The sequence below is a fragment of the Capsicum annuum genome, chromosome 4, assembly GCF_002878395.1.
Source record: "Capsicum annuum cultivar UCD-10X-F1 chromosome 4, UCD10Xv1.1, whole genome shotgun sequence".
Lineage (NCBI taxonomy): Eukaryota > Viridiplantae > Streptophyta > Magnoliopsida > Solanales > Solanaceae > Capsicum > Capsicum annuum.
The window spans coordinates 4,603,876-4,617,911 of NC_061114.1; the positions used below are offsets into that span (position 1 = coordinate 4,603,876).

Here is a 14,036-nt window from a genome sequence, read left to right on the forward strand (position 1 = left end):
ATATATATATATATATATATATATATATATATATATTGATTTCAAATTTTACCTTTTGAATGTTTGTTCTTCCATGACAATAACTCCTTTGATGTAAAGAAAGAAACACACGAAGTAGATTGTATAGAAGAAATTCTGGAAGTTCATAACAGTCGATTGTTGTCAAAATTACAAAAAGATAAAGAGCACGATTAGGACAAACAAATAAAACAGAGTTTCGATTTTCTTACTTTCCAGATATACATTTTGAGGGAATAGGTATAACACAATAATGAAACGATTTGCACTTGTTTTGGAATGAGAGAGAGCACACAAATCATTGATCTTTACATTATAAATAAGAACATATCAGGAGATTTTAGGGGAAAAAATAAAGGAAGCAGATCACGTACCCCAGTGAGGGTTTTCATTCAATATGTGAGCAGTGATACAGATGTAGGTTAAAAATACACAAACAAAGAAGAACTGAGAGCAAGGGGAAGGGTATTCGATTGACAACATTGCAAACAATATCTATATAAGGATTGAGAATCCTATAGATTTGAGAGGACAATTAAACCTTCCTTAAAGAGAAAACAATAAACTGTTTTTGAGAGTTTTAATTTGAGTCTACAGTAAGAAAATCCATCGGCTATTATTTTAATAGTGCAGTTGAGTGGTTTGACTGTCGAGATAAACATGTATTTTAATTTAAAAATTATTAATTTTGATTTTCCAGGAAAGTAAAAATATCTTATTGGCTATTTTATTTTCTCTCTTTATTATTATGTAAAAATTAAAAATTAAATCACAGTAAAAACTGTAAATTGAATTTTAAGAAAGATGTGACAGTAAAACTTGAAGTAACTGCAAATTTGAATAAAAATCTCTCACAGGGTAACTGTGATATTTTAAAAGTGCCACTTGGACGAATAAAAATCTGCCACTTGGACGAATTAAAAGCTAACATTTGGGTCTATGAGAGGGATGCATCCTCTGTTATTAATAATATATTATAGATTTTTCCACAATTATTATGGTTGCAAGTTTGTCAAGTCTTCGAGGCTCACTTAAGTTAGGGAACCAATTAACTGAAGAGCCAAATGATCACAACAGCCAATACAAATTAATGTTATGAACTTTTTAATAATAAAAATTTATTAAAACATTTCTAAAACAAGTAGAAGTTACCATCAAGGTTCGCATGCTGGATGTGGAAACCCCTTTAATGGGCCTTGCATGGCATGAATTCGGATTAGTCTCGGTTCCAATGCAAATGTCTCTACTGGACAAGTATTGTAAAACATCTATTTTTTGTTTTGTGGATAAGTAAAGATGGACGGACGGGGTAACTTTTTAGTAGATATATCACTATACTTTTCATCACACAGTTGTAAAGAAAATGAAAGCAAGACTTGGTTGACTTGCAGTCCTGTACAAGTCTATGGAGTTTGTATCGAATAGAGGAATAATTTGCCACCATAATTGTGGATGCGGGGCCCACGTATCCTAAAAATGAAATTTAGAAATCCAAGTAACTGAAGAGTTAAATTATATTAACAGCAAATACAAATTAATGTTGTGTAGTACTTTTATGAAAAAAATTACACATAAACATCTTTGAAGCAAGTAAAAGTTAATTACCTTGAAGGGTTGTGATGAGATAGAATTAATATGTTTCCTCCATCTTTTATTCGAGGTCTCGGATATTAAAAAATAAAATTGACAGGGAGTGCTTCCTCTTAATTGTGCCTTACCACGTGGTACGTATTTGGAATTTGGCATCAATACGAATATCGAACATTGAAAAAAATGGAACTAGGACAGAATTTACGCGCTCATGGAAACTCAATAAATTTTTTACCTATATCCTACATACTTAATTATGATCCTCTTATAGCATAGATTAACTTGAGATTAATGTACGAATCCACAAGTTTTAATGGCCTCAATCCCATCGGGCCACATTTTCAGGCTGATCTAGGATTTTGAATAAGTTGAGGTCTTGAGCAAGTTTGTGTTCTCAGAATTATTTCCAGGGAAGGATATCAATTCTCTTGTGTTGTCGTTTTTTTTTTTTCACTCATTTGCTTATTGGCGTAATACATAAATATGCCTTTTAAATTGACACCAAATTACATCTACGACCTCCAACTTTGGGTGTTCACAAATAGGCACTTAAACTTGTATAACGTTAAACAAGTAAACACACACTTCCTATGTGGCATAATACACATAGGACGCCACGTATGACAAGAATTGGCCATGTAGGATGCCGCATAGGACATATGTGTCTACTTGTTCAACTTTATACTAGTTAAAGTGTCTAGTTGTGCACACTCAAAGTTGAAGGTTGTAGGTGTAATATGAGGTCAAGTTAAAGGGCAGATTTATGTATTGTGCCTTGTTCATTTGTGTGTTTTTGAGATAGCAGATATTGAACAACACCTATTAATTGTTCCTTTCTTGTTCTGCCATTTTTCTTTCTTAAAACACCTTTTGAAGCTACTCTTTTAATGCTAGAGACTTATCCATAGTTCCTTCATTTTTTTTGTAGGTGATACGCATTCACAAGTGTTCCAAATTTGTTTTGCAGTGGTGCAACCTGAGGAGATCCTGTTGCATTCATCTAGTCCAACTCGACAAATAAGAATATATTTAGCTTTTGAATTCTTTCAAAACATCTTGAATTCATCTGTATTATACTCATCATTTTCTTTTGGTATATCTTTATTTTCAGTATCCTTCTTCATAGGGTACTGAGGTCCATTAATAACTCTGCTCCAAAGTTCATAGTCCACAGCTTGCAAAAAAACTTTCATCCTCTCTTTATCTACAAAAAGTTCTCTTGCAAGTTGAACTCTTTTAAAGTAATTTTTCATAACTTTACTTGTTTCATGACCTCTTGTCAATCATCAAAACTTCACAAATCTTAACATGATAACAGCCAATACAAATTAATTTTGTGTGTTCTTTTCTTAAAAAAGTTCATGAAAAGATACTGTTAAGAATGTGTACCCTACTAATTTTAATATTTTACTCTACTAGTTGCCTGTCTGTGGAACAAGTAGGTAAATGTGGTTCACAAAAATAAAATCTGAACACAGTATTTTTATGTGGAAAACTCCGGGCTCAAAAAAAATGTAAAATCTCTACTTTCTATAATGATACTGATATGGATATTCCTTGTCATTCTGATCTTGAAATAGCTCCAACTTGCATATTTTATGAAGATCCTATAGTTCATAGTATATTCTTTCCTAGATAGTCAAGTTTTTACCAGTGAATTATTTTCTATATATCCTTTGGAATTAGTTGAGTTGCGGAAAAGTTAGATCAGAAACCACAGTTATCAAAAATAAAACACAGTGTGATTACGTGTTCAGTTAAAATTATTTGAAACTAGCAATATAGAATTATGTATTTGGTAAAAATTGTATTGTTAAGCAGTACTTTTGTTAAAGTCATGACTATAAAATAACCTTAATTTGTATAATTCATAATATTTACTAATAAAATACTTCCCTTAATATGAAATTCAGACGTGATTCTCTGACCTTTAAAATTTTTGATGGGTTGAATTGACCATCAATTTTTGGGACATATCAATACTAATACCACCAAATCAACCAAAGGCTTGGCAAGTCAACCAAGTCTTGTTTTATTTTATTTTTTTGTGCTTAATTATTTGTAAATAGTCTTGCTTTCATATTCTGTAGAGTTGTGTGGTGAAAAGTAATGCCACACTTACTAACATATACTATAGTGTCTTCTTTAGAATTGAGGAATTAAACCAATTCATTGGAGTAACTGGTAAAGGTTATTCCATGTGATCAGGAGGTTACAGGTTTGAGACGTAGAAACAGATCTCTTAAAGATATGTATGTAAGGTACGGCTATGTATGATACCCTTATGGTCCGGCCCTTTCCTAGACCCCATGCATAGGGGGAAATTTGTGCACCAGGCTGCCTTTTTATTGGCTTCAACAACGATTACTTTCCTCATGAATCTGTTATAGTTCTATGAGTTTATGCCCTTTGTACAGACAAACAGTGAAATTTATTGAAACCATCTAGCATACCAGAAAGCGATTAATTTGAATAATATTAAGAGGAATTAACATCTTGCAAACAATAATATTAAGACGAAACAGTGAGAGTTATTGCAACCATCTAGCATTTCTGAAAACAGAATCATTCACAGATCAAGTGCTAAAACAAAACAAAACAACAATCATGTGATTGGAACAACAGATTCCAAAAACATGCTCAACATGCAAAGAGTTGAATCTTGATCTTCTGCAGCATCCCTACAACATCTTTCATGTTTGTCCTTCTTGCCGGAGATTCAGCACAACAATCTAATGCAACTTTCATGATTAAAGCCACAACATCTAGCTCCTTGTGATTACCCTGTGGTGTTACCAAGTTGACATCTACAACGTCCATTACTGCTTCTGGGAGTGAATAACTCGCCCATTGCTTCAAGCTAAGATCTCCATCAAACTCATTAAGCTTTCTCCTGGTAAACGTTTCCAGCAACATGATCCCGTAACTATAGACGTCACACTTTGTAGACACTAGTCCATCCAGTCCATACTCTACAGTCAAACAATTCATTTAAAGATGCAATATACTTTCTAGGTGGGAAAAAAAGAAAGGAGTAATCAGCAAAACTAAGAGACATACCTAGTGCAATATAACCTAATGTTGCTAAGGCTTTAGTGTATAAATCACCCTGATCTTCACCAAGCAGTTTTGAAATGCCAAAGTCGCTTAGGTGGGCAACCATATCTTCATCCAGCAAGACGTTACTAGGCTTCACGTCACAGTGAATCACAGGCAACGAGCACCCATGGTGAAGATATTCCAAAGCACATGCCACATCTATCATTATGCGTAGTCTCTGCCTGATGTCGAGGAAGTAGTTGTGTTAATACAAATACTTATCAAGACTTCCATTTGGCATGTACTCGAGCACTAAAGCCTTAAAATCAAGGTTGGAACAACTAGTAATGACTTTAACGAGATTCCTATGGCGTAGGTTGCGCAAAACTTCAGATTCCGTATCAAAGCTCTTGAATGCCGCATCTAGTTGCAGGTTGAACACTTTAACTGCAATGGCAGTTCGATTTCTGAGAATGCCTTTGTAAACAGAGCCAAAACTTCCAGAACCAATCAGACTACTCTCACTAAGTGCATCAGTTGCTTGGATCAATTCATAGTATGAAATTCTTTCTCTTGTAGAGGAGCTCTTTTACCTTTTCTATGCTTTATCCAGAAAAAAAATAAAGGTGCTAGGAACAACTACTACTGCAATTCTCAGCAAAAGAAAAAGAACTAGCAATTTCTTTTCTATTTGATCTGTGCTTTGATGAAGTGGGGCATGGCGGGACACTAAATCTTGAAGAACCACACAATGCTTCATTGTAGATGAAAAACTGACTCGAGAGGTTCTTGAAAGGACCTCCCGAGGGTATTTCACCATACAATTTGTTGACAGAAATATTGAAATACTTCAAGTTTTGAAGCTTCTCCAATGACTTAGGAATGTTTCCAGACATTATTGTGAGAAAGGTCTAGGAATTCCAAACCTACCATGTTGCTCATTGAGTCGTGTATAGTTCCTTGCAACTTGTTGTGTCTCAAAGAAAGGTGTGCCAAATTTCGCAATTGTCCAATTTCTCTGGGAATTTCATTTGAGAATTGATTCATCGATAGATCCATCTTTGTTACAGACTTTAGATTTCCAATTTCTGACCATGTTATTTGACGATAAGTGAAGAACCACTAGATCTTGAAGGTTCCCTAAGCTTGGTGGTATATTGGAACTCAATTTATTGGAACCCAGATGTATCTCCCTAAGGGAAGTAATATTCCCTAAACAATTAGGTAGCGATCCTGAAATTTGATTTTGACCCAAGTAAATGTCACCCAAATGCTGCAATTTACATATAAGATCTCCAATAAATCCTGTAAATTTGTTGCTACTCAAGTTAAACCGCTGAAGGTCTCTCAAGTTTCCAATTGATGTTGGAATCAATCCGACCAAGTTATTACCAGGAAGATCAATGTCTAATAAGCTGCTTAAATTCCCAACATCATTTGGAATTCTCCCTTTGATTTTGTAATTGTTGGCGTAAAAATTTCTAAGAGAGGTGGAAAGGTTCCCTGTGGAGGCCGGAAGCATGTCATTTAGAGGATTGAAAGATATATCAAGAAATGTTAATTTTCTGCAAGTGGTTAAGGAAGTCAGGAAGCTTAATGATGAGTCGCTAGTCAAATTGTTTGCCCCTAAATTTAGTAACCGTAGATGAGTCAAATATCCAAGAGAATTGGGAATCAAGCCTGTGAGTTGGTTGTTAGCAAGCTCCAGAATAGTATGTTTTGAACAATTGGAGATGGAATGAGGAATAGTCCCAACAAGATTATTTATGTTGTTCATGTAAAGCTCTTCAATGTTGGGTACGACAGAACACATGTTTGGTGGGAGGAGAAATCAGTCTCAGCCCTGATATGTTGAAGATCTCCATTGGGAGTGAACCGCTAAAGCTATTATTCCTAAGACTAAGTAGCTCCAACTCAGTGAGATTGCTTATCTCTTTGGGTATTTCACCCAGAAACACAAATAGTGGATTACTAGTGAGTTCAATATATTTTTGCTAAGATATAAGAATTGCATCTCCCGTGGTAGAATCCACTAAGATTTTAACTTTTATATCGTTGGTCATACCAAAGTATTAAAAGAAAAAAGAAAAAAAATACGTATAGAAGATAAATATATTTGAACAGAGCATTAATTTGGCTTCTCTCCATGCCTAATACCACCAAACATAGATACCTCAATTAATGCAATTACTGGATAAAATTCTGAAGTGTGTTAAAAAAGTGTGATAAACTATCTCAATTAGCTAGGGCTCCATTCATAGAGCTTAGAAGAACAAGAGGAAGAACGAGAGAGAATTTTATAACTTCTTTAGAACTTGAAGATGGTGTGGAAATATTAGAAAATGAAGATGGGATGGAACCAGTGAAACTATTATTCCTAAGATTTAGAACTTGAAGATGGTGTAAGAATCCAAACCAAGAAGGAACCTTCCCTCGGAAGTTGTTGAAACTCAAATCAAGAAACTTAAGACGGCGCAAGCGTGTCATTTCTTGAGGCAAATTTCTATGGAAATTGTTACTTCCCAAGTCAAGAGAGACAAGAATTGTGAGGTTTCAAAGATCACGTGGAATACTGCCCATAAGATCCATGTTAGAAAGATTCAAGGACTTCACTCTATGGTGGCGAGAATTACAGGTGACTCCAACCCAATGACAAACAGAAACGGCGGGAGACCAGTTTTCATACAAGAAGTGAGAGGGGTAGGAAATGATTTGAGATTTCAAGGATAGAAGAGCCAATTGATCAGTAGTAATGTTGGTTTGGGTCATGGTTGAACTAGCCATAAGCAACAAGAGTGTTAAGAGAAAAAATGTAATAAAAGAATACACAACATTAATTTCTATTGGTTATTATCATTTAAGGGAATTTTTCAGATTATGTGGGCCTCAAAAACTTGAAAAAATTGGAGAAGATCAAAAGTACACCAAGTCTTTACAACCATACATTTGGTGAAAAAGATATTCCTCTACTCAGTCCAAACACTCCCCATGTTGCCTTCTACTAAAGTGTTCTACGTGGTCAATTCTTGTCCTACATGACGTCCTACGTGTATAATGTGACATAGAACGTGTGTGTCTACTTGTCTAACTTTGAACAAGTTTAAGTGTCTACTTGTACGCACCCAAAGTTGAAGGTCATAGATGTGATTTGACGTCAAGTTAAAGAGCATATTTATGTATTGGAATTTTTGCTGATGATGATGAATCCCAAATGATTTGCCTCAAATGATGTGTGCATGAGTACTGATCCAGGGAGATTTTTTTAATGTCCATATGATGCATGACTCTCATAGTTGTGTTGCATTCCTCAAGTTTTGATGATATTTAAACTATTCCACAAAGACGGCTAAAAATAGTATCTATGGCACCTGGTCCCATAAGAAGTCCATCTCAGATGATATGCCATATTCCTCCAATAAGTTTATTTTACTAACTTTACTATACTCTCGAGAAATATTTTCACATGATTTGCATATTTATATGCTCATAATCCTTTTATCTCTAGCTAGGAAAGAACCTATAGACTTTTATATGGGATGGTAATAAAAGGAGCTTTTAACTATAGTTTATATAATTTGTTTGAAATTTTGACTTGTTTTAGAGTATATTTTTATGAACTTCTTTTTTAATAAAAGAATACACAACATTAATTTGTACTGGTTATTATAATTTTAGGGAATTTTTCAAATTATGTGGGCCTCAATGACATGACAAAATTGGAGAAGACCAAAAGTACACCAAGTCTTTACACCATACATTGGGTGAAAAAGTTATTCCTCTAATAAGTCCAAACACTCCCCAAGTTGCCTTCTACAAAAGTTCTACGTGGCTAATTCTTGTTCTACATGGCATCGTATTATGTCACATAAGGCATGCTTTCCACACTCATGCATTACAAGCACGACTGGACCATGATGCTTGATTGCATCTAGAGGGTCTACTTCTGGAGATATTTGGTGAGCTGCTTGGCTAATATGTAACGCTATACTACTATTTGGCTATGTTGTTGTTTTGTGAAGACATTTATGTACTCTTTATCGATGTTATGATAAACGACTGTTGATGTTATCACTGATTGGTTGTCTTAGCCACATCTAACTAGTGTCGATAAGCGTCAGATATTCTACTAAAGGGACAAATATATCCTCGAACTATGATAAATGGTACATATATATCATCCGTCATACATTAGGTACATGTATGCCGCTACCGTTAATGAAATGGTACGTATATGTCCCTCACACTAATGGTAGAGACATGTCAAGGAGTGTCAATATGTAATATTTACATTAAAAATATATATATATATTTTTACCTAGCTACATAATGTATTTTTTCAACAAACATATGGCTCCACCACTGGTCATATCAATTCTAATTTCACGAAGTCTTGCATGTTTCAATTACAATTGAAAATATGGTTCATAAATTCCCTTAATCAGACAGACTTGTGCAAGTTAACCAAGTCTTTCTTTATTTTCTTTAGAATTGTATGGTGCAAAAATGGTATGCCATGTTCCTCTAATAAGTTAATTTTTATAAACTTATATTATATGCTTGATAACTATTTTTACATGATTAAGATGGTTTAGGGAGAATAGTCTGAAATATACCTAAATTTTGGAGAATTTTGTTGTAACACATCTTAACTTTGCATGGGTCCTATCACCCCCTAGATCATTTTTTACCATATTTCTGTGCCATATATTTGCTAGCTGGATCACTGCATGAATACACACACTATGCGCGTAAGGGTTTGAAGTGTTCCAGCTAAGCAAATATATATCACAGCTTAGTGTCGTGTTTTCTAGACAGTTTCTATCTCTTTTAGTTTAAATGTTTTTTAGTTTGTTTAAAAAGGAGGATTCTCTTATTATCTCGACATTATATTTTTCTCCACGGATTTTCCAAATGGCATAATTGTTGTTATTTCAGCATTTTTCGACTATGATGTCTACTGGTGATACGGAACAAACAAGGAAACACGAAATCACACCTCAAAACAGTCCACAAATCACAAGAGAATCCAGCCTTATGTTATGCCCTAGTTTCGGTTGTGGACTCTCTCTCTCTAAGAGGAGTGTTCTTTCTTCAACATTCATAAAAAACTACCAACTAAAACCCTACAATGTTCAATTTATATTACATTGCATAGTAAAAGACAAAAGACTAAAACACCCTTCAATGAAAAGGGCTCCAAAAAACAGCCCATGGAGTGTGCTTGAGACGGTTTTGGGCCTCCTTCACACTTAGACTTGTGCACTCTTTAGGTGTTCTTCAAAATACTCAAAAAGTGTCCATGATCATGATCTTACTCGTATCAACTATTAATCTGAAAGGCTTATTAACGGGGTTTTCACATCCAGCATGCGAACCTGAGACCTATAATTAAAAGAGGACTCATATGATCCATCCCACCATAAACATTGATGGTAATTTTAAATTAATTTTGAGATGTTTTAATAAATTTTTATTATTGAAAAGTTCATAAAATTAATTTGTATTGCTTGTTGTCATTTGGCCCTTCAGTTAATTGGTTCCCTAACTTATGCGGACCTCAAAGACTTGACCATCTTACAACCGTAATAATGGTGGCAAAATTATTCTCTAGTAGGTCCAAACTCCAAAAACTTTTACGAGACGGCAAGTCAATTCTCATTCAAATGATACTTCCATTTTCTCATCCAAGCAATCAAGAATGTATAATTGGAATCTACCAAGTCTTGCAAACCATAATTGTTGGATGGTAATAAAAGGAGTTTGTTTGAGCATGACTGAACTTACTTTTAATTATTGTTTATATTTATCATGAAATTTTAAGATTAAGTTTTTATGAATTTTTTGTAATAAAAGAATACATAAAAATAATTTGTATTGGTTGTTATCATTTTATGGATTTTTCCTGGTAATGTGGCCCCAAAGACTTTACAAAATTGTCCAAGATCAAAAATACACAGAGTCTTGCAACTGTAATTGTGGTGTCAAATTTATTCATCCAATCAATCCAAAAGACTTCCCAAGTTGTCTTCCACAAAAGTTATGTATATTAATTAGGAAGAGAATTTTATGTGACAGTATAATTAATTAATTCTATTATCTTTTTAGATAATATAAAACTCAGTCTATTTTATTTTCAAACTTTCTAATGAATATTCTTCTCCCACATTTTATTTTCAAACTAGGTACCCTCTCATCCCTAATCCAAATTCCTATTGCGTAAGATCCATTAAACGGGAAGCACTTTCTACCAAGATTATTTTCAAATTCAGAGTGCAAATCCAAGATCGATTATAGGGGGAGGAATCATGTTCATCCACCACGACCCTTAACGCTAAATTTTACTTTCTTTTAGAGACATTTTTATAAATTTTTATTCTTAAATAGTACACAACATTTTTGTTTATTGACTGATGTCATTTGACTCTTCAGTTACTTGGATCTCTAACTTATATGGTCTAGGCGAGCAAAATACTCCTCGCACCGGCAGAGCCATGTTTTTTTTTTTTAATTATTATTATTAAAATTGGGCTGAATGCCCTTTATTAGGAAAACACAAATGTGTTCAAGACCAGGCCCAAAAATTGGCCTGGCTCAAATACAACAAAATATACTCAATCAAAGCACTTAAATTAGGAAAGTGAAATCTATTCACATGTCAATTTTGCTGAATTGCTTCTATGGTAGAATTCATCTTCCATGGCTGCCAATCTTTTCTTTTTCCATTTCAATTAATATCTGTCCGTTCAAGTTCTTGACGTTGAAATATGTGGATTTTGCATTTTCCGGTTGTTGCAAATCGACTGTATAATCCTATCCTCTCATTGCTGTAAAATTGATGCATCAGCTTCGATCTTCCATGAACCAGCATCTATCAAGCTCGATGAAATGTCCACACTTCATCTTTCAGCTCCATCAAAGATAAGTAGATTTATTCTCTAATTTCATGTCTTACCCAATATTTCTTAATCGATGGATTGAACTTTATTCAAAGTTAATACCACCACCAGATTTAAAAATAATCTACAATTTCTTGGTGCAGGTTACTAACCTTTTATCAGATCTATAGAGTTTGTAGCTTAGTTTGCGTTGATGTCAACCATAACCTTTTAGCACTACTGGGACTGCATGTATTGTCGCTCACACTGGAACCTGTAACAAGAGCACTCGGATATGTTCCAACATGATAGCTTTCAAAAGCAAATGTAGATAAAGAGTCAAGTCTATTCTGGAGGGGTAAATGACCATACCAAAAGCAGTATCCTAGCTCTGCTTGGCTATGTGAGTGGTGAGCTTCCTTTCAAGTATCTAGGTGTTCCACTATCCATTAAAAGACTCACCATTCTGCAACGCAAAACTTTACTGGCAAAGATTACTGCCAAGATCAATACATGGATGGTCAAATGTTTATAATGCCGAAGAAAGTAATCAAGTTAATAGCGGCTACTCGAAGAAACTATTTGTGGTCTGGGGAAGCTACAATAACAAGGAATTCTGTGGTGGCATTAGAGAAAATCTGCCTATAAAGTTGCTTTGGCTTTATGTCTACTCAGAGAGAAACTATGGATTGCTTGTGTTGACACGTTATAAAGAGGCAGAATATAAACACTGGAATGCACTGGGGGATATCAGCAAGCTAGCTAATAAGAACAAAGAAGTGTAGGAGTTGCCAAAACATGTTATTAGGAACAAGAGTTGCCAAGAGCATGTTCAACATGCGAGAAGTTGAATTCTGATCTTTTGTAGCTTCCCTACAACATCTTTCATGTTTGTCCGTCTTGCTGGAGATTCAGCACAGCAATCTAGTGCTACTTTCATGATTGATGCCACACAATCCAACTTCTTCATTACGTGATTATCTGTTGGTGGAACCAAGTTGGCATCTGCAACATCCATTACTGCATCAGGAAGTGAATAACTCACCCATTGCTTCAAGCTAAGATCTCCCTCAAACTCACTAGGCTTTCTCCTAGTAAACGTTTCCAGCAACATGATTCCATAACTATACACATCACATTTAGTAGACACCAATCCATCTTGTCCATACTCTACAATCAAACAATTATTGAAAGATGTAACATGATAACTTGGTGGAAAAAAAAGAAAGGGAAAAGAAATGTTCAAAGCAAAATCAAGAGACGTACCCGGTGCAATATAACCCAGTGTTGGTAACGTTTTTGTGTGTAAATCACCTCATCTTCACCAAGAAGTTTTGAGATGCCAAAGTCTCTTAAGTGGGAAACCATATCCTCATCCAGCAAGACGTTACTAGGCTTCACATCACAGTGAATCACTGGCAATGCGCACCCATGATGGAGATATTCCAACGCACATGCCACATCTATCATAATGCTTAGTCTCTGCCTGATGTCGAGGAAATAGTTGTGAGAATACAAATACTTATCAAGACTTCCATTTGACATATACTCGAGCACTAAAGCCTTAAAATCAAGGTTGGAACAACTAGTAATGACTTTTACAAGATTTCTATGGCGAAGGCTACGCAGAATTTCACATTCCGTATCAAAACTTTTGAATGCCGCATCCAGTTGCAGATTGAACACTTTGACTGCAATTGCAGTTCCACTTCTGAGAACGCCTTTGTATACAGAGCCAAAACTTCCGGAACCAATCAGATTACTCTCGCTAAGCGCATCAGTTGCTTGGAGCAGTTCATAGTATGAAGTTCTTTCTCTTGTTATGGCAGACAATGAATCAGCTTGTTAAGGAGCTCTTTTACCTTTTCTATACCTTATCCAGAAAAAAATAAAGGTGCTAGGAACAACCAGTAGTGCAATTCCCAGCAAAAGAAAAAGAACTAGCAATTTTTTCCTATTTGATCTGTGCTTTGATGAAGTGGGGCATGGCGGGACACTAAATCTTGAAGAACCACACAATGCTTCAGTGTGGATGGAAAACTGACTCGAGAGGTTCTTGAAAGGACCCCTCGAGGGTATTTCACCATACAACTTGTTGACAGAAACATTGAAATATTTCAGGTTTTGAAGTTTCTCCAAAGACATAGGAATGATTCCTGATATATTATTGTTAGAAAGGTCTAGAAATTCCAAACCTACCATGTTGCTCACTGAGTCAGGTATAGATCCTTGCAATTTGTTATGTTTCAAAGAAAGGTGCACCAGAGTTCGCAATCCTCCAATTTCTCTAGGAATTTCATTTGAGAATTGATTCATCGACAGGTCAATTTTTGTTACAACCTTTAGATTTCCAATTTCTTGAGGTAAAGAACCTACCATGTTGTTTGACGATAAGTCAAGAACCACCAGATCTTGAAGGTTCCCTAAGCTTGGTGGCATATTGGAACTCAATTTATTGGAACCTAGGTATATCTCCCTAAGGGAAGTCATATTCCCTAAACAATTAGGAAGAGA

The 14,036-nt window shown here is 35.0% G+C and overlaps 3 protein-coding genes and 1 long non-coding RNA gene across 4 annotated transcripts in view; all 4 read right to left on the minus strand.

Moving 5' to 3' along the window:
- LOC124897607 overlaps positions 1–653 on the minus strand; it is a 2,252-nt gene extending 1,599 nt beyond the window's left edge. Inside the window, exons 1-2 of the long non-coding RNA XR_007054371.1 lie at positions 231–653; positions 53–135 (exon numbers count right to left, since the gene is read on the minus strand). This is a non-coding gene — a long non-coding RNA (uncharacterized LOC124897607). The remainder of the gene's footprint in view (positions 1–52; positions 136–230) is intronic.
- Positions 654–4,096: 3,443 nt separating this feature from the next.
- LOC107869869 (probable LRR receptor-like serine/threonine-protein kinase At3g47570) lies at positions 4,097–4,873 on the minus strand. The gene is made up of 2 exons (XM_016716274.2): positions 4,669–4,873; positions 4,097–4,580 (listed from the first exon to the last, which is right to left on the minus strand). The coding sequence occupies exons 1-2, from the start codon at positions 4,871–4,873 to the stop codon at positions 4,249–4,251; spliced, it is 537 nt and encodes a 178-aa protein (XP_016571760.1). The 3' UTR covers positions 4,097–4,248.
- An 801-nt stretch (positions 4,874–5,674) lies between these two features.
- On the minus strand, positions 5,675–12,540 carry LOC124897889 (LRR receptor-like serine/threonine-protein kinase RGI5). The gene is made up of 2 exons (XM_047411479.1): positions 12,360–12,540; positions 5,675–6,150 (listed from the first exon to the last, which is right to left on the minus strand). Exons 1-2 carry the CDS (start codon positions 12,538–12,540, stop codon positions 5,675–5,677), a joined length of 657 nt encoding a protein of 218 aa, XP_047267435.1.
- Positions 12,541–12,564: 24 nt separating this feature from the next.
- Positions 12,565–13,961, minus strand: LOC124897890 (probable LRR receptor-like serine/threonine-protein kinase At3g47570). Its single transcript, XM_047411480.1, has 3 exons — positions 13,431–13,961; positions 12,789–13,367; positions 12,565–12,692 (listed from the first exon to the last, which is right to left on the minus strand). The coding sequence occupies exons 1-3, from the start codon at positions 13,959–13,961 to the stop codon at positions 12,576–12,578; spliced, it is 1,227 nt and encodes a 408-aa protein (XP_047267436.1). The 3' UTR covers positions 12,565–12,575.
- Between the last annotated feature and the right edge of the window lie 75 nt (positions 13,962–14,036).

Excerpts from the sequence above, each read along its gene's own strand:
- LOC107869869 (XM_016716274.2), bottom strand. The coding sequence starts at position 4,873 with ATGATAGATGTGGCATGTGCTTTGGAATATCTTCACCATGGGTGCTCG. Across the intron at positions 4,581-4,668 it reads ATTAGGTTATATTGCACTAG|AGTATGGACTGGATGGACTA; the intron begins GTATGTCTCTTA and ends GTTTGACTGTAG.
- LOC124897889 (XM_047411479.1), bottom strand. The coding sequence starts at position 12,540 with ATGGATGTTGCAGATGCCAACTTGGTTCCACCAACAGATAATCACGTA. Across the intron at positions 6,151-12,359 it reads CAGAATTCAACTTCTCGCAT|GGAACCTTTCCACCTCTCTT; the intron begins GTTGAACATGCT and ends CGGCCTCCACAG.
- LOC124897890 (XM_047411480.1), bottom strand. The coding sequence starts at position 13,961 with ATGCCACCAAGCTTAGGGAACCTTCAAGATCTGGTGGTTCTTGACTTA. Across the intron at positions 13,368-13,430 it reads TGCTGGGAATTGCACTACTG|CAAGCTGATTCATTGTCTGC; the intron begins GTTGTTCCTAGC and ends AGAGCTCCTTAA. Across the intron at positions 12,693-12,788 it reads ACTGGGTTATATTGCACCGG|AGTATGGACAAGATGGATTG; the intron begins GTACGTCTCTTG and ends GTTTGATTGTAG.